General features: G+C 37.6%; 1 protein-coding gene and 1 pseudogene across 2 annotated transcripts; one reads left to right on the plus strand and one right to left on the minus strand.

Annotated features, from left to right (window-relative positions):
• Nucleotides 1-3,759: 3,759 nt before the first annotated feature.
• Nucleotides 3,760-20,782, minus strand: LOC308338083 (junction-mediating and -regulatory protein-like; the record flags this gene model as incomplete). Its single annotated transcript, XM_080831647.1, has 2 exons — nucleotides 3,760-3,910; nucleotides 20,609-20,782. Coding segments are annotated over 2 exons (325 nt in total), but the record flags the coding sequence as incomplete, so codon positions are not given.
• Nucleotides 12,508-12,797, plus strand: LOC308338082 (small ubiquitin-related modifier 2-like; annotated as a pseudogene). Its single transcript has one exon. The product of its transcript is annotated as a small ubiquitin-related modifier 2-like (transcript).
• Nucleotides 20,783-22,629: the final 1,847 nt, after the last annotated feature.

Genomic DNA, 22,629 nt, shown 5'->3' on the forward strand with positions numbered 1-22,629 from the left:
GGTCTTTTCTGGTTCCATATACATTTTAGGACTATTCGTTCCATTTCTTTGAAAAAAGTTGATAGTATTTTGATAGAGATTGCATTAAATGTGTAGACTGCTCTAAGTAGCATAGACATTTTCGTAATATTTGTTCTTCCAATCCATGAGCATGGAACGTTTTTCCATTTCTTTGTGCCTTCCTCAATGTCTTTCATGAGTATTCCATAGTTTTCTGAGTACAGATTCTTTGGAGAGGGAGAGAATTTTAATCAGACTCCCCATTGAGCAAGGAGCCCAACATGGGGCTGGATCCCAGAGCCTGAGATCCTGATCTGAGCCGAAATTAACAGTCAGAAGCTTAACCAACTGAACGAACCAGGTGCCCCTATAATGGTTATATATTTTTAACCATAATGCAAACTTTCTCTTTTAGAACACTAATGCACCTAGAAAGCACAGAAAGCAGACTCTAAACCAAAAAATTTACTGAAAATTATTTCATAAAAACAGTTTATAGTAGGAAAAGACATCTTTAAACCTTAAAATGAACTATTACTAACATATTAATGTACTGTTTTTATCATTTATTTTTTATTTATTTATTTTTATTTTTAAAAGATTTTGTATTTATTTGATAGAGATCACAAGTAGGCAGAGAGGCAGGCAGAGAGGAGGAAGCAGGCTCCCCACGGAGCAGAGAGCCCGATGCGGAACTCGATCCCAGGACTCTGGGATCACGACCCGAGCTGAAGGCAGAGGCTTTAACCCACTGAGCCACCCAGGCGCCCCTCATTTATTTTTTAAATTGTCATGATGCTCTAAGGCAAATACCCACAAATGTGATTCTTAGTTCATACAGTAAGCACATCTTTAACTTACTAAGAAATTGTACCGCACTTGGGTGGCTCAGTTAGTTAAGCATCTGCCTTCAGCTTGGGTCATGATCCCACAGTCCTGGGATTAAGCCCCACGTCAGGGAGTCTGCTTTTCTCTCTCCCTCTGCATGTGCTCGCTTTCACTCTATCTACCTCAAATAAATAAATAAAATATTTTTAAAATTGCATTCATTTTCCAGAGACTGTACAATTTTGCATTACAACCAGCAATAGAGGGAGGGTTCTTTAGTTATTCTACATCCTTGTCTACCCTTGATATTGTTAGTATTTTTTTTATTTTAGCCATTCTAATAGGCATGTGTTGCTATCTCATTGTGATTTTAATTTGCATACTAATGACTGATGGCCTTGAACATCTTTTCTGGCGCTAATTTGCAGAGTAAATGGCCATGTGTTTTGAGTTTATTTATTATTCTCTATTCTATCCCATTGATTCACAGTCTATCCCTTCCATTATACCATGTCACAGTGGCTCTATAATTTATAAAGTCAGGTAACATGTCTCTGGTTTTCTATTTTTCTAAACTGTTTTAGGTATTTTAGTTCCTTTGCTTTCCCATGTAAATTGGAATCAGCCTGTTTATGTTTATAGGAAAAAGTCCTGCTTTTTGGTAGGTACTGTGTTGAGTCTATAGATTGCTTTGGAGAGAACAGACATCATTACTGTGTTGGATGTTCCAATACATGAACACAACATGTCTATCCATTTACTTAGATCTGTGATTTCTTCCTCATGTTATCCAATTGTAAGCATTATGAATCCTGTACATATTTTGTCAGACTTATTATAAATGGAATTTTTAAAAAAATTTCTATTTCCAACTATTCATTGCCTATATAAATAGGATACATTTTTGGGTGCTGACCATATTTCCTGTTACCCTGAGAAAGTCACTTGGTAGTCTGAAGTTTTTAAAAATAGATTCCAGGGGTGCCTGGGTGGCTCAGTGGTTAAGCGTCTGCCTTTGGCTCAGGTCATGATCCCAGGGTTCTGAAATCGAGCCCTGAGCATCGGGCTCTCCGCTCAGCGAGAAGCCTGCTTCTCTCTCTCTTGTATTCTTGTATTGCTTTCTCTCTCTGCTTGTATTCTTTCTCTCACTGTGTCTCTCTCCATCAAATAAATAAACAAAATCTTTTAATAAATTAATAAATAAATAAATACAGATTCCATACAATTTTCAACATGAACAGTATTATCTAAAATAGGAACCACTTTATTTCTTCCTTTCCAACTAGAAGCTTTTTATTTCTTTTTCTTGCCTTATTACAACTAAGATTTATTATATTACACTGAATAAAAAAGAGGAGTCAAGAGTAAACATCCTAGACTTTGTACCTATTTTGGGGAGAAGCAGTCTTTCACATTAAATGCAATGTTGGCTATAGGGTTTTTGCAGATGTGCTTTTATCAGACTTAAAGAAGTTCTTTTCTATTCCTAGTTTGCTGAGTGTTTTCATCACACACAGCATGTTGTATTTCGTCAAATGCTTTTTCAGCATTTACTGATATGATTAACCATGCTTTTTTTTTTTTTAAGAAGACTAAAGCTTCTCAAACTCAGCACTTTAGACCTTCTGAGCCAGAAAATTCTTTGTCATAGACTGGCCTGTCCTATGTAACATAAGATGTTTCACATAATCCATGGCTCTACTAAATGCTAGTAATACTCTTAGTAGTTGTGACAACCAAAATGTCCCCAGAGACTGTTAAATGTCCTTTTGCATGGCACAATCACCTTTAGTTAAAAACCACTGCTGTGGGGTGCCCCGGTGGCTTAGTTAGTTGAGTGTCTGCCTTCAGCTCAGGTCACAATCATGGGGTCCTGGGATAAAGCCCTGCAATGGGTCCCCTGCTCAGCAGGGAGCCTGCTTCTCCCTCTCCCTCTGCACTCCCCTTGCTTGTGCTTTCTTTCTCTCTCAAAATAAATAAAATCTTTAAAAATAAAAAAAGAAAATAAAGCATTTACTCCTCCCATGAATATGAAAATCCTCTTGTCAAAGTCTACAATATTGCAGTTCTGATAGGAATTACATTAGTTTGCGAAGAAATGATTTTTCAAAAAGGATGATAGTACTATCTTAGAGAAGAGTAACTGACTATACACCCAAAAGATTTCTGAATAATAATGAGGGTTAATTGATAATGTAGGTAATAAATTTCACTATGAAGCTATTATCATTAATCAGAGCATAAGAAAAGGCTTATCATTGGAAAAGACAGTCCAGAAAGAAATCCAAGTACATAAAAGAATTTTACTAGGTTTTGACTATTTGGAAGAGTACAGAAACTAACTTCAGGAAATATAAATAACAATTCAAAGATTAAATTGCTATTGAAGGATTTTCGTGGCCACCCATGGAAGAAAGTTGAAAGGAATGGACCTTCAAAGACCTTGCCCTATGACTCTCTTCATTTGGCTTGTCTTGATTTTTATCATTTATAAACTGTAATCCTAAGCATGTGCTTTCCTGAGTTCTGTGAGTCATTGTAGCAAATGATCAAACCTAAAAAGGCCATGCAAACCCCCAAGTCTGTCATCAGTTGGTGTGAAGTGCAGATGGCCCAGGGACCCTCTAAGGTTCCAAGTAGTGTCTTAAACGTGGACAGTTTCATCGCATAAGGTGTGGGGTAACAGGTTAGCGTCAGAATTGACTTACGCTACACTAACAACCAATTACTATTTTTTAAAGGTGGAGTATGTGTAAACACATGCCCAGAAAAGACTGAAAGGATCTACCATAATTTACTAATAGTGATCTTTTTTATCTACTAGGACTATGGGTAGTCTTTATACATTATTCTATAGAACTCTTGCAAACATGAAATATTTTAGTCATTTTCAAAAATATCTAACAAGAATAACTTTACTAGGAAACTCACCTTTTTGTGCTTTCGCTGTGATTTCAAAATACTTGACAGTAAGATCCTGAATAGACAGCACAGCCATGTGAGCTTTTCGCTGCCAATCAGCATCTTCTTTTTGTAGACTTTCAATTCTTCGGGGACCCAGATAATCATTCTCCATGGAAATCTTTAGAGAGAAAAAAAGAAAAATTAAGAGGGCCATTTCTTTCTTTTCTTCTTCCTCTCTTTTTGAAATATTTTATTTGACAGAAACTACGAGAGAGGGAACACAAGCAGGGGGAGTGGAAGAGGGAGAAGCAGGCTTCCCGCTGAACAGGGAGCCCAATGCAGGGCTCAATCCCAGGACCCTGGGACTATGACCTGAGCCCAAGGCAGATGCTTAAGGGCTGAGCCACCCAGGAGCCCCTTTCTTTTTCTTTCTTCATTCTTTAAACATTTACTGAATGTTCACAATCAGGCAGGCATCGTGCCTCATGCTAAAACAAACAATACTTGTTTTCTCTTGCCCTAGAGTACAAGCCATTAACTTATAAAACAAATAAATTAATAATAATGTTAAAGACATCTGACAGAAATTTGTTCCCCACTCCTTTCTCTATCTTCTTTTTCACCCTTCCCCTCCTCCATATGTAAATAAAGTACATACAGCAAAATAAAAAGATGTTATTTTGGGGTGCTGAGATAACAAGAAATGTATTTCCTACTTTATGATAATTATATTTTCAGGTTAAAAATTATTTGTATCACTAAATACTTATTTTATAACTGACATAAATAAAATAATTGAGGGGCGCCTGGGTGGCTCAGTGGGTTGAGCCTCTGCCTTTGGCTCGGGTCATGGTCTCAGGGTCCTGGGATGGAGCCCCACATTGGGCTCTCTGCTCAGCAGGGAGCCTGCTTCCCCCTCTCTCTCTGCCTGCCTCTCTGCCTACTTGTGATCTCTCTCTCTGTTAAATAAATAAATAAAATCTTTAAAAAAATAAAAAATAAAAAAAATAAAATAATTGAAAACTCAGATTTTTAAGACTGGTAATTTATAAAAATCAGCCCATCTATGCATTAAAGATCTCTGGACAAAAGTAAGAAGACAAAATTAATGATTACTTGCAAGAGTTACAAATAAAACAAAAGAACAAAGCAGAGCTAAAAATCGAATGATGGACAGGGAGGTACTAGACGAATGCTAAAGTAAAATTCACAGACGTGACAGTATTAATATAAAAGCATATAAAAACACTACACAGGTATGTTTAACATGGAAGAAAGGTGAAATCCAGGAAGACTAGGAATGGATCCTCTGTGCACTCCATCCTGCTTTATCATATAGTGTGAAAAGACTGCTTAAAAAATTAAATGAGAACATCTTATTAGGATGATGAAAAAAACACAGAGAAAGGTATTAATCCACCCTGGCATATTTCTAAAAAACTAATCAACTATCATGAGCCACCAAAAAAGTTGTAAAAAAATTTTAAGAAGTAGAAATAATACAGGCCATATTCTCTAAATGGTGCAATTAACAAATTAAAAGAACAGTCTGAACCCAAAATAAAATTTTAATCACCAGGAAATATAACCTAGGGGAAGATAACATTTGGTTTTGATCTTGAAAACAATATACAAAAATATACAAATATACAAAAAACAGTATACTGCTCCTTAAGCAAAAGAAGAGGTTTCCAGATAGAGGGGGAAATATACTAGGTGCAAGCGCGCCTGGTTCAGAAGCCAGCATACAATGAGCAATTTATAATAAGCAATGTTATGAACGGACAATAGCAAGGCACAAGAAGGGATCAAGAATGACTAGAGGGGCATCTGGGTAGCTCAATTAGATTAAGCATCTGACTTTGGTTCAGGTCGTGATCTGGGACAGAGCCCCACGGGGGCTCTGCACTTAGTGGGGGTTCTGCTTCTCCCTCTACCACTCCACCTGCTTGTGTGTGCTTGGTATGTGCACACTCTCTTTCTCTCTCCCAAATAAAAATCTTTAAGAAAGAAAAAAGAAAAAAAAAATGACTAGAAAAAAAATTGGGGGGTGCCAGGCTGGCTCAGTTGGTGGAGCATGAGACTTCATTTCAGGGTTGGAAGATGGAGCCCTGCACTGGGTGTAGAGATTAATTAAAAAAATAAATACAATCTTAAAGAAAAATCTGTATATAGAACTTCCATTTCCTCAAGAAGTAAACAACGAAGGAGTAGTTGGTTTCATTAAGTTTGATTCTGCAAAAGCCATGGCTAGAGATATAAATTTAGGTGGCTTGACATATAGATGACATTCACAGCCATCAGAGTAAATGAAGTTATCTAAGGAAATCATGAGAAAAAGGTCATGATTGAACCCTAAGGAATACTGACTATAAAGCTGGGTCAACAGCCCACAGAAATAAAGCCAGAGGAAGTGGGTACACAGGTACAACTGTGGAATCACATAAGGAGCAAGATTCTGTGTTGAATCTTGTTGAATCTGTTCAACAAGAACCTGTTCAACACTGCTTAGGGGTCAAGTAGGATGACACCCAGTACCAACAGATCTAACAGCATTAAGATCACTGAACTTAGCAACAACTTAGTTCTAGAGTATAAGCAAATTTTCTTTGCCTATTAACACCCATGACATCTTCAGATCTCAGTTCAATTACTAGTTCATGGAAGTCTTCCCAGACTTCCTGTTACAATCTCTTCAGTGCAACACATACCACTTTCCTGCATAGCGCTTAACATAATCATACTTTATAAGATTTTGTGAACTTTATTAACTGTTTGCCCCTTTTAAAGTTCTATGAGGACACAGGCATTTTTTGAGTGTGTGGTTTGTTGTTTTCTTTTGGTTTTTTTTTTTTTTTTTGCTTCTCACTAGCATACTGCCTGGCATGAAATATGCAATCTAAAGTATTTCCTAAATGAGTAATTAAAAATTCACTCTGCACCTGTTTTTAATGAGAGGTGAGAGATGTAGACATGTGTATAAATAAATATTCTTTTGAGGGATCTAAATAGAGAAAAAAGGGTGGTGGTAGGAGAGGACAAACCTTAATGGGTTTTAAATTTTAAATTTTATTTCAATGGGAGATCATAGAACAGTCTGAGAAGTGGTAAGAAGTATCTAGCAAAGGGAAAACAGAAAGATGTCAGGGGAAAATGGGGTGAATTATAGTAGAAAGGTCCTTAAGAAGAACATGGGAAGGAACAAGATTCCGAGTACTGGTGTAGGGAATTTGCTCTTGGCAAATGTAGGGAAAGTTCTTCCGTGGGCATAAAGAAAGTCAAGTTTTGGATTTGGTAGGTTGAGGGGAATTTCTCTTTGATAATCTCCATTTTCCCCTGTGAAGAAAAGAGTCCAGATAAGAAAATGTTAGTACAGGAGAATGGAGGAACAAAATAGCTGTTTTTACATAGTAGGATGAGAAACCATTTAGAAAAACTCATTAAGTAAATATTTTTTTAAAAAAGTAACCAGAGTTATTGTGGTCATGGTGAAACGGGAACAAACTCATACACTGCTGGTAGAACTATAAATTGATGAAAAAGTTTTCTGGCAATTATTTGATGATACCATACTCTTTAAAGGCATTTTCTTTCTTTTTTTTTTTTTAATATTTTATTTATTTATTTGACAGAGATCACAAGTATGCAGAGAGGCAGGCAGAGACAGAGAGGAGGAAGCAGGTTCCCTGCTGAGCAGAGAACCCGATGCAGGGCTCGATCCCAGGACCCTGAGATCATGACCTGAGCCGAAGGCAGAGGCTTAACCCACTGAGCCACCTAGGCGCCCCAAAGGCATTTTCTTATATACATATCTTCTTACTTATATAAGAAAACACCTTCAAAGAATAATAACCAAAGATGTTCACTACAATGCTGCTCAAAATAGAAGAAAAAAACTTGTCACAAATATCTAGTAATAGAGAATAATACTTATATAATTCTATGCAAAAATAATGCTTATGAAGTTTCTAGTAACAAAGGACAGTAACTGTTATATGATTAAGTAAAGACACATCAAATCACAGACATAATTTCAACTATATAATGTTCAGAAAAAAGGAGAAAATATATAGAATATATTACTGAGGTCATCTTTTGTTAGAGTGTGGGTGATTATTTTTCTTCCTGTTTGAAATCTGTACTTTCCAAATCTTCTTTAGAGTGTGTGTGTGTATACATACCTACTGCTTTTATAATCATGAACCAAAAAAATGCTTTATCTCTTCATTTCACAAACCATACCAACCAGACAAGATGAGGACACATTACCCCAGAGGCTTCCTGTTTCTAGTCAAGCAAACAATGAACTCCTGTTTCCATATAGGAGGACCAGCAAGAGGCAAAATTATGAGACTTACTTTTTTTTCCAGTGTGTGTGGGAGGGAGGGGAAATGGAGATATGATCAGAACCTAAATGTCTTCCTTAATAGTTGGAAAACAGAATTATGTTGAGCTCCATTTATGGGACCATAAAAATAGTGCCAAGTAAGGACAATTAAATCAGTAGGAGAAGCTTAGATGCTTGATATCAGATTCCCTACTCACCAAGACTGGAATTTCTTAATTCTCAGAAGACAATTACTGTATCTCCAGTCACATACTGCAGGAGTTAAACTTACATGATGCTACTGGATATGGTTGCTTTTTTCTCCCTTTTAGACTTTACCATGGCTAATATCTGGAATCATTCAATTATGTAATTTGAATAAAGATCCCATTGTACTGGGTACTTCAGGGGATGTAACGTAAGACACACATTCTCCGCCTAAGAAATTTACAATCTATTTGGAGGGTGGGGTAAGCAAAGATAACTGTGCTGCAGAAATGTCTTCAAATTAGGAGAACTGGCTGTGCTACTATTAAGCGTGAGAGCTTTGACACAATCACTTAACATTCAATTATTCACTCAAAATGATGATGTGTTATAGTATTTTCTCACCATCACTATTGTACTAGGCAGCAGGCACAGAAAGATACTCAGTCTAGTGGAAGACACAGACACTAAAATAAAGAATTACAATAGAGTATGAAAATCTATCAAGATAGAGTATGCCTAGGATACTTGGGGAAGCACCAGCCATGGAGGTTGCAGTACTGAGTCTGGGAAGAAAATTTCTAATGGGAATGATGAGTAACTAAATTCTTAAGGAACAAGTAGAATTTTAGGGTGACTCGGTGGCCCCACTGGTTTAGTGTCTGCCTTTGGCTCAGGTCATGATCTCAGGGATCCGGGATGAGCTTGTGTTGGGTTCTCTGCTCAGTGGGGAGTCTCTTTTCCCTCAGGTGGTCCCTGTCAGCCCCTCTCCCACCATGGGCGAGCCTCTCTCTCTCTTCTCCCTCAAATAAATAAAACTTTCAGGAAAAAAAAAAAAAAAAGAGAACAAGTAGAATTCTATCCAGGTATTAATAGTGGTGAAGGGTGTCTTTGTGTAAAAAGAATAAAGGTATTTTAAGACCCTTAAGGTAAATGAAACGTTTGGCAAGAAGAGAACTCATTTAGCTGTTCAGATCAGGATTTACTTTACTGAGGTTGAAAACTGCAGAGGGCTCTAAAGGAGGGGTATGATTTTGACAGATACATGGTATACGGGGAAAGAGAACCACCCAAAAGGTCTGCTGGAGGCAAGAATTAACCTGAGCAAAAGGCTAGCCTAGAGGCAGTTACGTTCAGTGTCTTAGAAGACAGAATAGTCCAGCATGGCTGGAGTTTAGGTAACAGATAAAGGCAATGGGAGGTAAGACTAGAAAAGGAGGTTGTGGTCACTATTAGGAGGACTTAAAACATCAGGCTGAAATTATACTTAGTTTGAGAGGCACCAGGAAGCCACTGTGGGACTCTTAGCAGTAAGTGGCATATTTAGACTTCAGCTCAGATAGAAGGACTCAGAAGACTCGTTTGTATCTAACAAAACCATCATAGTTTGTGCTTTGTTGTGATTACCTCTGATTTTTAAACACTCAAGTTAAAAAGTGTAAGATTAATATTCACAAGTGTGGACCAAAGATTTAGAAAATTTAACACTGCAGCCAAATTTTAAACTCTTACTCAGCACGTTACGATAGAACCTCTTTTCAATGACATGATTAAACTTTATACCCTTTCAAGGACTTGGTATATTGTACCTAAAACCGTAAGCTAGGTTACTAGGGGTTTTTTCCCCCAACTTTGAAAGTCTAAAGATACATGTAAATTTTTGTCCATCAGTTTCCAAGTTCACCTTATGCCTTGTGATGCTAGAGTTGGAGCTGGTGAACCACATTTAGCCTTTGCCAACAGAAAGGGCTGGGGGAAGGAGAAGAGATTTGCTTCTTCCTATGTGTATCACCTGACTTTCCTGTTTGCTGTCCCTATGAGCATCACCAGAGACTCACTTCATCCCAGCATTTGCAGTTCCTTCCTGAAGAAGTTCACAGAATCCAGTTTGCAGTTTATCAGCCTTAGCAGAACTAGCCTCACTTTCTGCCCACCCTCCCCGCAAGAGGAACCAACACGGGGCTGCTCTATTCCCAGTAATCTGGGTCTCTCCTTCCAACTGAGACATACCAGCCCTTGATGAGCTATGCTGCCTTCCCCAGACTTCAGCTCCACACATAGTGCATCTTCCACACTAAAACATTAATAACTGCCATCTCTTGCCTGTGTGCCACCAATCCCAGGGGTGGTGGCTGTTTTTACAATCGTTAGCTCTGATATCTTAGTTGCCTTCTTAACCATCTGGTTAACAACTTTATGCCAAGTTAACAATTCTATGTATTAAATTTCCCCCAGCTGAAATAACTGGTTTACTTTTCCGATCAAACCCCTACAGACACAACTATGGAATAGAAATCTAATAAACAGAACAAGCAATGTTCAAAATTCAAAAATCTTAACTCAGATCATTAAACAAATCCTTTTCACTTGGAAGCCTAAACACTATACAGAAGTAAGAAACTTACATTATGGCTTATTCGAAACAGAAAAATTTTAAAAATCTGCTGGTAATTATTTGAAGATAACTTGTCCTTTGTTGGATTATCTTTACCTTCACTGTACAGGTATATTCAAATATATGCAACACAAACATGCTCTGCATGTTTTCTAAGTGCTGTTTAAATGGTTTCTAAAACTCAGTAGTTAACACTGCAGCCACCTTTTTTAAAAATGTTATTATAGTTTACTGTACCTAAGATATTAAGTCAGGATACTAAGTTCTTTTCCTATCTTGGCAAGTCTGAAAATGTACAGCACTGGTCAGCTGGATCATGAGCTTAAAAACAATGACATCTCTGTTTTCAACTTCAGGGCTAGAAGGAAAACAGTGCCTGCTTTTGAAATGGAAAAAAAGTATGTGTCAGTTTAGGTGACTATAGTGAGACTAATTTATAAATACAAATTTCTTGGCATCAATTACTTATTATGAAGTACATCACTTCCTTGGATACTGGGTTTTATATAAGAAACCTTAAGTGTTACTCTTGTCTACAGCTGGGTTAACGGGTGAAGAAGAGAAAAATAAAACAAAACAAAACCTCCAATTCTCATGTGAAAGAGATGCCAAGATAAATTTGTATATTTACTGACGTAGTAGTAACTTTAATACAAATTTTCTGGGCCCAGGAGTCACCTGAAGGTGACTAAGATTAACAAAATGACATGATCATATTTGGAAGTATTTGGTCATGCATTTTTCTGGATTCAAAGTAAATCAATATTCTCAAGAAGAAGTGTGACATGATAACTTTTTTTAAAGATGAGAGAAATCTGGGGCACCCTGGTAGCTCAGTGGGTTGGGCATCTGACTCTTGATTTCATCTCTGGTCATGATTTCAGGGTCATGAAATCAAGCCCAGTGTCAGGCTCCACACTCAGCAGGGAGTCTGCTTGAAATTCTCCCCTTTTGCCAGTCCCCACCACTCTCCTGCATGCTCTCACTCTAAAAATAAATAAATCTTAAAAAAGAAAAAAAAAAAAGTGGTGAGAGAAATCTAAAAGGCAAGGAAACCAAAGAAAAAATAGCTCAGGTAAGAGGTAAGTGATAGCACTATATAGTTCACAGTTGATATGTGATAGTATACAGTGATCCAACAGTGTAAAAACCACCCTGCACAAAGTGCCCCACCAAGTGGGCAGAGTGGAGACTGAAAACCAGCCCATCTTTTGCCAAGCTATGTATACTGCTGCATCTGCCCACTGGAACAGGGGCTGGGGAGTGTGTATCTTTCTATCTCACACAATGATACTTAAAGATTTGCTTGGTCCTGGGGGAACAGGAAGGGTGGAAGAGCACATTTAAGATGCAATGAGAAGATAATTGGAAAATGAGGTGCCTGGCTACGAAGGGGAAAAAAGAGCTGAGGTTGCCTTCTAGATCCTTGCTTACTTCTTTCAGCAAGTATTAAAAGTCAGCCAATGAATTTGAAATGCTTTTAGCTACTCAAAGACAAATCAGTGGGCCAACTCAGTAACTAACCCTGACTCATTAATATGCTGGGTTTAAAAATCTAGATAGAGGGGGCGCCTGGCTGGCTCACTGGGTTAAAGCCTCTGCCTTCGGCTCGGGTCATGATTCCAGGATCCTGGGATCGAGCCCCACATCAGGCTCTCTGCTCAGCAGGGAGCCTGCTCCCCTTCCTCTATCTCTGCCTGCCTCTCTGCCTACTTGTGATTTCTATCAAATAAATAAATAAATAAATAACATCTTAAAAAACAAATCTAGATAGAGGTATGCTCGTTCAGTGCGGACCTAGTACCTCTTTTGTGAAGCAGCAGCTGAGGAGACTCTGGCGCTCGCCATGGCCGACAAAAAGCCCAAGGAAGGAGTCAAGACGAGAGAACAACGATCATATTAATTTGAAAGTGGCGGGGCTGGATGGTTCTGTGGTGCAGTTTAAGATTAAGAGGCATACACCACTTAGTAAACTAATGAAAGCCTATTGTGAACGACAGGGTTTGTCAATGAGGCAGTTCAGGTTCCAATTTGATAGGCAGTCAATCAATGAAACAGACAACACCTGCACAGCTGGAAATGGAGAATGAAGATACAATTGATGTGTTCCAGCAGCAGACAGGAGGTGTCTACTAAAAAGGGAACCTGCTACTTTACTCCAGAACTCTGTTCCTCCAGACCAAGAAGACATTCTCAATTCGAAAGCCGCAATTTGGTTCCACCACATCCTGACTACTACAGTATAGTTTTCTCTATTCTTTCATTTTCCCCTTCCCCATTCCTTTATTGTACATAAAGTAACTGTGTATGTGCACAAGCATATTGCATTTTTTTCTTAACTAAATGGCCAGTGGTATGTTTTGATCGTCAACAAATGGAGATGGGATGGGGGAAAATACTGCTTCTGTGAAAATACCCCCTCCCTCCATTAGTGGCATTCTCAGTCAGCTCTTATCTTTATATTCCAATAAGTTATTTTGCTCTCACTGTTTAACAAAAAACGAACAACATAAAAATCCTTGCATACCTTGTTCAACTGGAGAATTTTAATGTTTTTCATTTATCATTGTAAAACCAAGGACAATTTTATAACTTTTTTGTACGTAGCTGTTACATGTAGGGCAATCTGTCTTTAAGTAGGGATAAATTACTCTAAAAGAAATGAATCCTAGTTTTCCCTTCAAGTCAAGCATCTTGTTGTTTAAATAAACTTGTTTAAAAAATAATAATAATCTAGACAGAATCATCTAGTTTGAATCTCACTCTGTGGATGCTAAAACTCAGTCCCAGAGAGACTGTAACTTTGGAGTTCAGTGTGTTCCACCCATGAGTGGTTTCAAGTTCTTTTGAACTTGGGGTTCTTAAACTTAAGTATCATAATCACCTGGGAGGGTTGTTTAAATGAAGACTGCTAGTTTCAGTAGCGATCTGAGGTAGGACCAGGAATCTGTATTGGTAACAAGGTCCCAGATCATACTAAGGCTACCAGTCTGGGAGTTACTTTTTTTTTTTTTTTTTTTAAGATTTTGTTTATTTATTTGACAGAGAGAGAGAGATCACAAGTAGGCAGAAGAGGCAGGCAGAGAGAGAGAGAGAGAGAACCAGGCTTCCCTCCGACCAGAGAGCCCGACATGGCACTTGATCCCAGGACCCCGAGATCATGGCCCAAGCTGAAGGCAGAGGCTTAACCCACTGAGCCACCCAGGTGCCCCTGGAGGTTACATTTTTGAGAGCCAATATATTAGACACAGAGTCTGGTAACTCTGTCAAGGGGTGTGGGTCTTAGAATAACCAAAAATTAGGCCAAAAATTCTGGGTAGGGAGGAACTGCTTAATGCTTATAGATGAGACAGAGGATTAGTGAAAAATCTTTAATAATTACCATTTATAGGGATGCCTGGGTGGCTCAGTTGGCTAAGCATCTGTCTGTGGCTCAGGTGGTGATTCTAGGGTCGAGCCCCACATCAGACTTCCTGCTCAACAGGGAGTCTGCTTCTCCTTCTCCCCCTTTCTCTGCTCATGCTCCCTCAAATACATAAATAAAATTTTAAAAAATCAGATACCTGTATGAGGCATTAAAACTAGGAAACAGAGAAATATTACTTTCTGCCTTGAGACAAAGCTGGATCTTAACAATGAGTAAAGCTGTATGGTTTAAAGATCAAAGACTTTCCATAATAAAGGATGCTTTTAAGAATACCAAATTTAGAAAGTTTTTAATTACCATTTATATATAATTAAGACAAAAGTATATTTAATATAAAATATAAAAATAAATAGTAAGTATATTATAATAAAATGCTAATACATAAATATTTTAGAAAATTTCAAGATATACTAAATATATATCTTATAAATATTATATAATACAAATATAAATATACATTCAGGGTACCAAGTTAACTTATTTTCTATCTTTTCTATCATGCTTTAATATCTCGTTTAAAAGCACTGGAAATTAAGTTCTTTCTAAAGAATCCAGAGTACAGGTCAAACTCCACAGGATGCTACAGTGTTCTAGCCCTGGACCACCTTTCCTTTCATTTCCTACAAATCCTTAAACCGGAGACATAACAACAATTTACACCCTGTGGTTTAATTAAAACAGCAAGCTTTGCAGTCAGACAGACATGTGTTTTAATCCCAGCCATGATATAGCGGCATCACCAATGGTGCCAGGTAGGAGCGAAGATTTTATAATTTATTCAGTATTTATTTTGACGAAAAGCACAAGCACATGCCTATTCACAGTACCATTCCTGATTTTATCTGTATCTGGAGTACTGTCTATTCCAATCTCCAATGCAGACATATGTACCCACTTTCTATTGAATTGTTATTGATTCTTTCAATATAAGATAATTGAATTCCCTATTTTTCCATGTATCTTTAGGCAGTGTTGATCACTCCAGTTTGTGTGCCTCTACATCAACTTTTACATAATACTTTTTTTTTAAATCACCTTAAGTTATAATTTACATACAACAGAATGTTCCTGACCTAAGTGTAAATTTTGATGAATTTTGACAAGTTTACATATCTATGTAAAAACCACTACAACCAAAATTTAGAGTGTATCCATCACCCAAAGGATTCTGTTACACGTGTTCCCTCTCAATCTCCATCGGCCAACCCCAGGCAACGAGTGCTAAGTTTGGTCAATATAGATCAAAACCATCAACTCCAAAATTTCACATTAATGGATTCATATAGTTTACACTGTGTCTGTTGCCTTTTGTTCAGCATACTTTTTATAAACTATTAATAAAAGTTTAATTTACATAAAAATTAATCCATTTAAAGTCAATTTTTGATTAGTTTTAATAGCTGTATACACCCAAGCAAACAACCACTACAATCGAGACATAAAACATTTCTATCACCTCCAAGAAGATTCCTCATGCCATCCATCCCTTCACACATGAATATAGGCTTTTGTACTTGGTTTCTTTGACTTAGCAAGATTTCAGATTTATCCATGTTGTTGTGACTATCAAGGGTAAATTCCTTTGCATAGCTAACTATTTATTCTGTAACATGGAAATACCCCATTTTGCCTATCCATTCACCCGTTAATGGTTATTTGGGCTGTTCCAGTTAGGGGCTACTGTGAAGAAAGGTGGCATGAGTATTACTCTATCTGTCTTACGAGCAGATGTTTTCATTTCTCTTTTATAAATAACTAGGATTTGAATAGCTGAGTACTGAAGTATGTATATATCTAACTCCTCAAGTAACAGCCAAACTGTTTACCAAAATGGGTTACACCACTACAAAATATGCTAGGAATATCTGAGAATTATAGTTACTCAATAACCTCAATAGCCCTTGGGAGTGCCACAACTTTATTTTTTAAGATTTTATTTATTCATTTGACAAACAGAGAGAATAGATGGGGGTGGGAAGAAGCAGATTCCTCACTAAGCAGAGAACCTGATGTGGACGGGATCCCAGGACCACAGGATCACACCCTGAGCCAAAGGCAGATGCTTAACCGACTGAGCCACCCAGGCATCTTAGTGCCAGAATTTTAAATGATACTCACTCTAATGGGTGTGTATCTCATTATGGTTTTAATCTGAATTTTCATGATGACAATTTTAAGCTTCTCTGTATGTGCTCATCAGCCATTTCTTTAATGTCTTTTAAGAATTTAGCCAATTTTTAAATTTTTTGGTTGTCACTGAGCTGTATAATTTCTTTTTCAGATGTATTACAAGTATTTTCTCCCAGTCTGTGGGCTTGCCTTCTTTTTCTTAATGAACTTTCAAAAAGTAAGTGTTTAACTTTGGTGAAGTCCAATTTATCAAAAATTTTTTTAAAGTTTATGGCTCATGGGAATGCTTCTCTCTCTCCCTCTGCCTGCTGCTCCCCCTGCTTGTGCTCTTTCTCTCTGTGTCAAATAAATAAATAAAATCTTTTAAAAAAATTTAAAAAAAAATAAAGTTTATGGCTCAACTTTTCTGCATCCTAAGAAGCCTTTACCTTTTCTTTCCCAAAATTGTCAAAACTTTCTACATTTTCTTACATTAAACAACAACAAAAAAATTTTTAAAGAGCGAAGTAGGGGAGTGGTGGCAGGGAGAGGAAGAAAGGGAAAGATCTTAAACAGGCTCTACACCTAGCACTGAGCCAACACAGGGCTCGACCTCATGACCCTGAGGATCATGACCTGAGTCAAAATAAAGAGTTGGACACTTACTGAGCCACTCAGGCACCCCTCTTATACACATTTTAGAACATGAGAGTCTGTTTAGGTCTAAAATGGATTTGAAGTTAATTTTTCCATACGGTATAAGAACTGAGATCAATTTTTTTTAATGTGGGTATGCAGTTGTTCTGGTACCATTTCTTGGAAAGATTATTCCTTCCCCCACTGAACTGCTCTGTCACCTTCGTGACAAACTTACTATATAACCATGTATCTGTTTCTGGATTTCACTAGTTTTCCAGTCAGGTAATAAGCCCTCCAATTTTATCTTTTTCAAAATTGTTAAAGCCATACTTTGCCTTTCCATAAAAATTTGTAATTCGTTTGTCAGTTTCTGGGGGGAGAAACTTACTAGAATTTTATTTTGAATCTAGATCAACTGAAAACTGACATCTAAACATTACTGAGTCTTCCAAACTATTAACAGGATCTTCCCATTTCTTAAGGTACACTTAATGTCCCTCAGCAAAGCTTTATAATTTTCAGTAGACAGAATTTTCATATATTTTGTAAAATACATTTCTGAAGAGTTCATGTTCAGAGATGCTTATAATTGTATTTTAAAGTTTCTGTAATTTTCATTTCTAAAGATTTTTATTTGTTTGACAGACAGAGATCACAAGTAAGCAGAGAGGCAGGCAGAGAGAGAGGATGAAGCAGGCTCCCTGCCGAGCAGAGAGCCCGATGCAGCTCGATCCCAGTGGGATCATGACCTGAGCAGAAGGCAGAGGCTTTAACCCACTGAGCCACCCAGGCACCCCTGTAATTTTCATTTCTAAAAGATTAGAAAATGCAATTGAATTTTTAACATTAACCTTGTAACTAAATTTACATATTATTTCAACAGGTTTTTTTGTTAAAGATCCCTTAGAAGGACAGCTGGGTGGCTCCCCATGCCTGTGTTCTCTCTCTCTTTCCCTGTCAAATAGAGAAATGGAATCTTTTTTTTTTTTTTAAGATTTTATTTATTTATTTGAGATAGAGCAAGAGAGCACAAGCACAAGGCGGGGTGGGGGGCAGGGGCAGAGGGAGAGGGAGAAGCAGGCTCTCAGCTGAGCAGGGAGCTTGATGTGTGGCTTGATTCTGGGACCATGGGATTATGGCCTGAGCCAAAAGTAGATGCTTAACTGACTGAGCCACCCAAGCGCCCCATAAATGGAATCTTAAAAAAAAAAAAAAAATCCCTTAGTATATTTTATATACATGATTACATTATCTGTAAGTACAGATTGCTTTATTTTGTCCTTCCAATTTATATGCCTTTTACTTTTTCTGGCTATGAACTCCAGAAAAATACTGAATTAAAGTGATGAGAGTAAACAATCTTGCCTTGTTCCCAATCACAGGGGCTAAGAATTTAGTCATTCACCATCATATACGATGTTAGGGAGGCTTTTCATACACACCCTATCAGGTCGAGGAAATCCCTTTTCTTCCTAGTGTGCTGGGTTTTTACCATGAATGGATACTGAATTTTATTAAATGCTTTTCTGCATCCATAGAAATATACTGTTTTTTTCCCTTTAGTCTAATACGGTAAATTATACTGGTTTATTTCTGAATGTTAAAACAACCTTGCATTTGAGATAAACCCTACTCATATATACTGTATCATTATTTTTATAGATTACTAGATCCTATTTTTTAAAAGATTTTATTTATTTATTTCAGAGAGAGTGAGGTAGGGAGGAGCAGAGCAAGGAGAAGCAGACTTCCTGCTAAGCAGGGAGCCCTACGCAGGGCTCAATCCTCAGGACCCTGGGATCATGACCTAAACTGAAGGCACATGCTCAGTGACTGAGCACCCAGGTGTCCCTATTAGACCCTATTTTTTAACATCATGTTAAGGATTACTGCATCTACATTCATGAGGGTCATCTATCTCTAGTTCTCTTTTTTCTGGAACATTTGATTTTGGTATCAGGATAATGCTGGCTTAAAAAATTAGTTGGGAAGTATTCCCTCCCTTGTTTTCTGAGTTTGTGCAGATTTTGCATTATTTCTTCTTTACATGTTTCATAAATCCTCCAATGATGTGTTCTGGACCTGTCGATTTCTTTATAGGAAGGTTCTGAATTATGAACTCAACTCTGTTAATATAGGGCTCCCTATATTCTTCTGTTTCTCCTTGAATCTATTTTGGTAACTTTCATTTTTTCTAAGAAATGTATCCATTTCATCTAAATCAGACCATGTATTGGTACCAATTTGTTCATATTTCTTTATTAACTTTAACATTTATAGAATCTGTAGTTATATCTGTACTTTCAGTCCTAACAGATATGTGGGGCTTTAAAAAAAAAAAATCAATTCAGCTAGGTTTATAAAATATAGTTTTTTTTTCCCTCCCCAGACAACAAGGTTTTGGTTTCAGTGATCTTTTCTTCAATCTATCGTTTCTTTTTTTCACGGACCCCACTCTTAATTTTTTGGGTTTAACTTGCTCTCTTTTTCTAGCTTCTTAGGGTGAAAGTTTGGATGACTGATTTTAGAACTTTCTTCTCTAATAACTATAAATTTCTCTATAAATACAGCTTAAGCTTCATCCCTTGGTATCTTGCCAAAGGTTCAGGATAAAATTTTACAGAGCTAAGGCTGTATCTCTGTAATTTCAACAAAAACATAGATTTAAAAAAAAAGAGTGGCTAAAAGAACACCATGCAAAGAAAAACGTCAGAACACCTGCCTCAAAAATGTAAAGCACACTTTACCCATGAAAACTTAATCTCATAGATTTTATTATTTTTAAAAAAGATTTTATTTATTTATTTGACAGAGAGAGACACCAAGAGAGGGAACACAAGCAGGGACAGTGGGAGAAGGAAAAGCAGGCTTCGCAGGAGTAGGGAGCCCGATGTGGGGCTTGATCCTAGGACCGAACTGAGCTGAAGAAAGACGCTTAACAACTGAACCACCCAGGCGCCTCTTAAATATCATAACTTTTAAAGCTCTAATGGGTTGCCCTGGTAGCTAAGTAGGTTTAGCAGCCCAGTCTTGGTTTTGGCTCATGATCTCAGAGTCCTGGGATGGAGCCTTGCATCAGGCTCCACCCTCAGCACGGGGTATGCTTAAGATTCTGTCTCCCTCTTCCTTTGCCCCTTCCCCACTTTAAAATAAATAAAACTTATAAAAACATTTTTTGAAGCTCTGATATTAAATTCTTATAACTTTTTTTTTCTTTAAGATTTTATTTATTTATTTGACAGAGAGATAAAACAAGCAGGGGGAGCGTCAAGCAGAGGAAGAGAGAGAAACAGGCTTTCCACTGGGCAGGGAGCCCAATGTGGGGCTCGACCCTAGGACCCTGGGATCATAACCTCAGCCATTAACTGACTGAGCCACCTAGGCACCCCTCTTGTAACTTTCAAAATAAGGCCTTCCCAGAAGAAATGTTCCCAAAACTTCTGGTAAAGAAATATAAGGCCGCACAGTCCCCAAAACATTGTATGGGAGGAACAGAGGAAAGTACAGGATAAAGGGGGAAGATGGGGATTTCTCAATACATCCACAACTTTACTTTCTAGGCTCTTCTCATCCCTGGCTGCTCAACAGAATCACCTTTGAGATACTCTAAAATGAGATGCACAGGTTCCATATAATCTGAATCAACCAAAATAGAATCTTTGGGGACAAAGGACCAGGTATCTGCATTTTTAAAAAGCTCCTCTATGGCCAGCCAGTCTGAGACCTATGAAACAGGCAGGAACCATGTAGGTCTTACAAAAAAAAAAAATACCTTGATCTGTTGTCTCCGTAGCATGGCAAGCTCTCTCATGTCTCGGAATGGCTGTAGTAAATACTGATATAGTTCAGTTGTGGCTTCTGCAAGGCTGCTATAGGCTTCATCCTCCATCTGATACAAGTCCAGAAGCTCCACCATGCTTTCTGTATTCTTGTGCTTATCCAAGAGCTGTGGAACAAGAAGGTTTTATTATAAAGAATCTGATTATAATAGCCTATAAATACTTCTTTTTAACTCCCTCCTTTATTTTGGGATGTTGGAATACTGAAACACAAGAAATGAAAAGCACTGGATGCTTTTCATCACTCAACTCCATGTGGAGACATCTTACTACTCAAGACTGCCTGAATCATCCTTTTCAAACTGCTCTCATCAAATATGATGTTCTGTTCAAATATTATGTTCTGTGTATTTTCTGGGTCTCCATACTATCTAACTGCCTAGACTTAAGTCTTTAAAATTATATTTCCACGTATCCTATAGCCTTTTCTGTATTTATAAAAAATTTTTTTCATTGCTAATATACAAATTAGTTATCAACTCTTACCAATATTATTCTACTAATTTTCCCAAATCTTCTTGCCACTCCACTCCTCCTCCCAGTTTGGAACTGTCCTACATTAACATTCAACTCACGCCTATGACATCCCTCAAAATCTAGGTTAATAAAAACCTCAACTGTACTAAAGAGTTTAAGACTGACTATAACAGATTTTTGTAACTCTTACTTGTACTCCTTGGTACTCGTGTGTGTGTGTGCATGTGTGCATACATGCGTGTACTTGTTTTCATTCATTCCTCAACAAATATGGACATCTAACACGTGTCAGGCACTGGGCCAAGAGCTGGGCATACAAAAACATGGTATCTCTCTTCATGAAGCTTATAGTGTAGTAAATAAACAGAAACTAAGTTTTTAAAAATTACAAACTGTGATGATATGAAAATTATTTTTTAAATCTTTAAAAAAGTGAAGAATAAAAATAATACAGTTTTTATTAATAAAAATAAAAATAATACTCATAATCCCATGAGAAAGAATGAGAGTTGGGCAGATGTTGGCACTGTGTGACCTAATTTATAAAAGGTAGAGAGAGTAGGCAATCCTTTTCTAAGGATCCAAGGAAGCTTACTCTAAAATTTAAAGAAACATGTAGGCAAGACAGTTTATGTATTTTTTCTTGGTGCCCATTTACCTGCTGACAGTCTCACCTCAAAGGCACAAAATTCTGCTTTTCATTCCATATCTAAAGTTTTCACTACGACCTTCCTCCCCAACTTTTTGCTTTAGTTACCATATCCAACTACACATCTTATATTCAATTTAGAGTCCAAATTCACTTCCTGCCCAGATTCTTAGCACTAAATGTAGTAGCACATACGCATTGGTCTTTTGCCTACTATATTAACAATCATGATGGATCAGATAATCTACCTTGAACTGTTTTTATTACAAAGAAGTACTGTATAAATACTAGTTATTCTGTTTTAAAGCTACTGTAATTCCAACTTCCACCGCTACCATGGAGAACTTCCACTATCCAGTATCAGCTGAATAGTTCCTCTTAGATCGTTTCTCCCACTGATGCAACTATAAACCCTGGGCAAAATATTACAACACTACTACCCGAAGACACTGTAAAGTGACCAGAAGTAACTAAAAACTGGAGAGAACATCAATACTTAGAAGACAGGAAGACCCTAAGTGACTTTTTATTTACAGCACTTGGCCTGCAGGGAGGCCCCAGTGGCTGCCAGAGGAGAGAAGTTTGGCTAAAACAGAGAACTACAGTCTTGGTGCTTGAAGAATCAGAGGACAGAGTTAAGACAACCACAGCATATAGAAAAGGGGAGAAGTGCAGAAAAGGAGAAAGCCAAAGGAGGAAATCTCAGACTGGTATATAAACTCTACTCTCCTCAAGAGGCACCTAGGCAGCTCAGTTGGTTAAGCGTCTGCCTTTGGCTCAGGGCATGATCCCAGGGTCCTGGGATAGAGCCCCACATCAGGTTCCCTG

The sequence above is a fragment of the Martes martes genome (assembly GCF_963455335.1).
Source record: "Martes martes genome assembly, contig: scaffold_404, whole genome shotgun sequence".
NCBI classification, from domain to species: Eukaryota; Metazoa; Chordata; class Mammalia; order Carnivora; family Mustelidae; genus Martes; species Martes martes.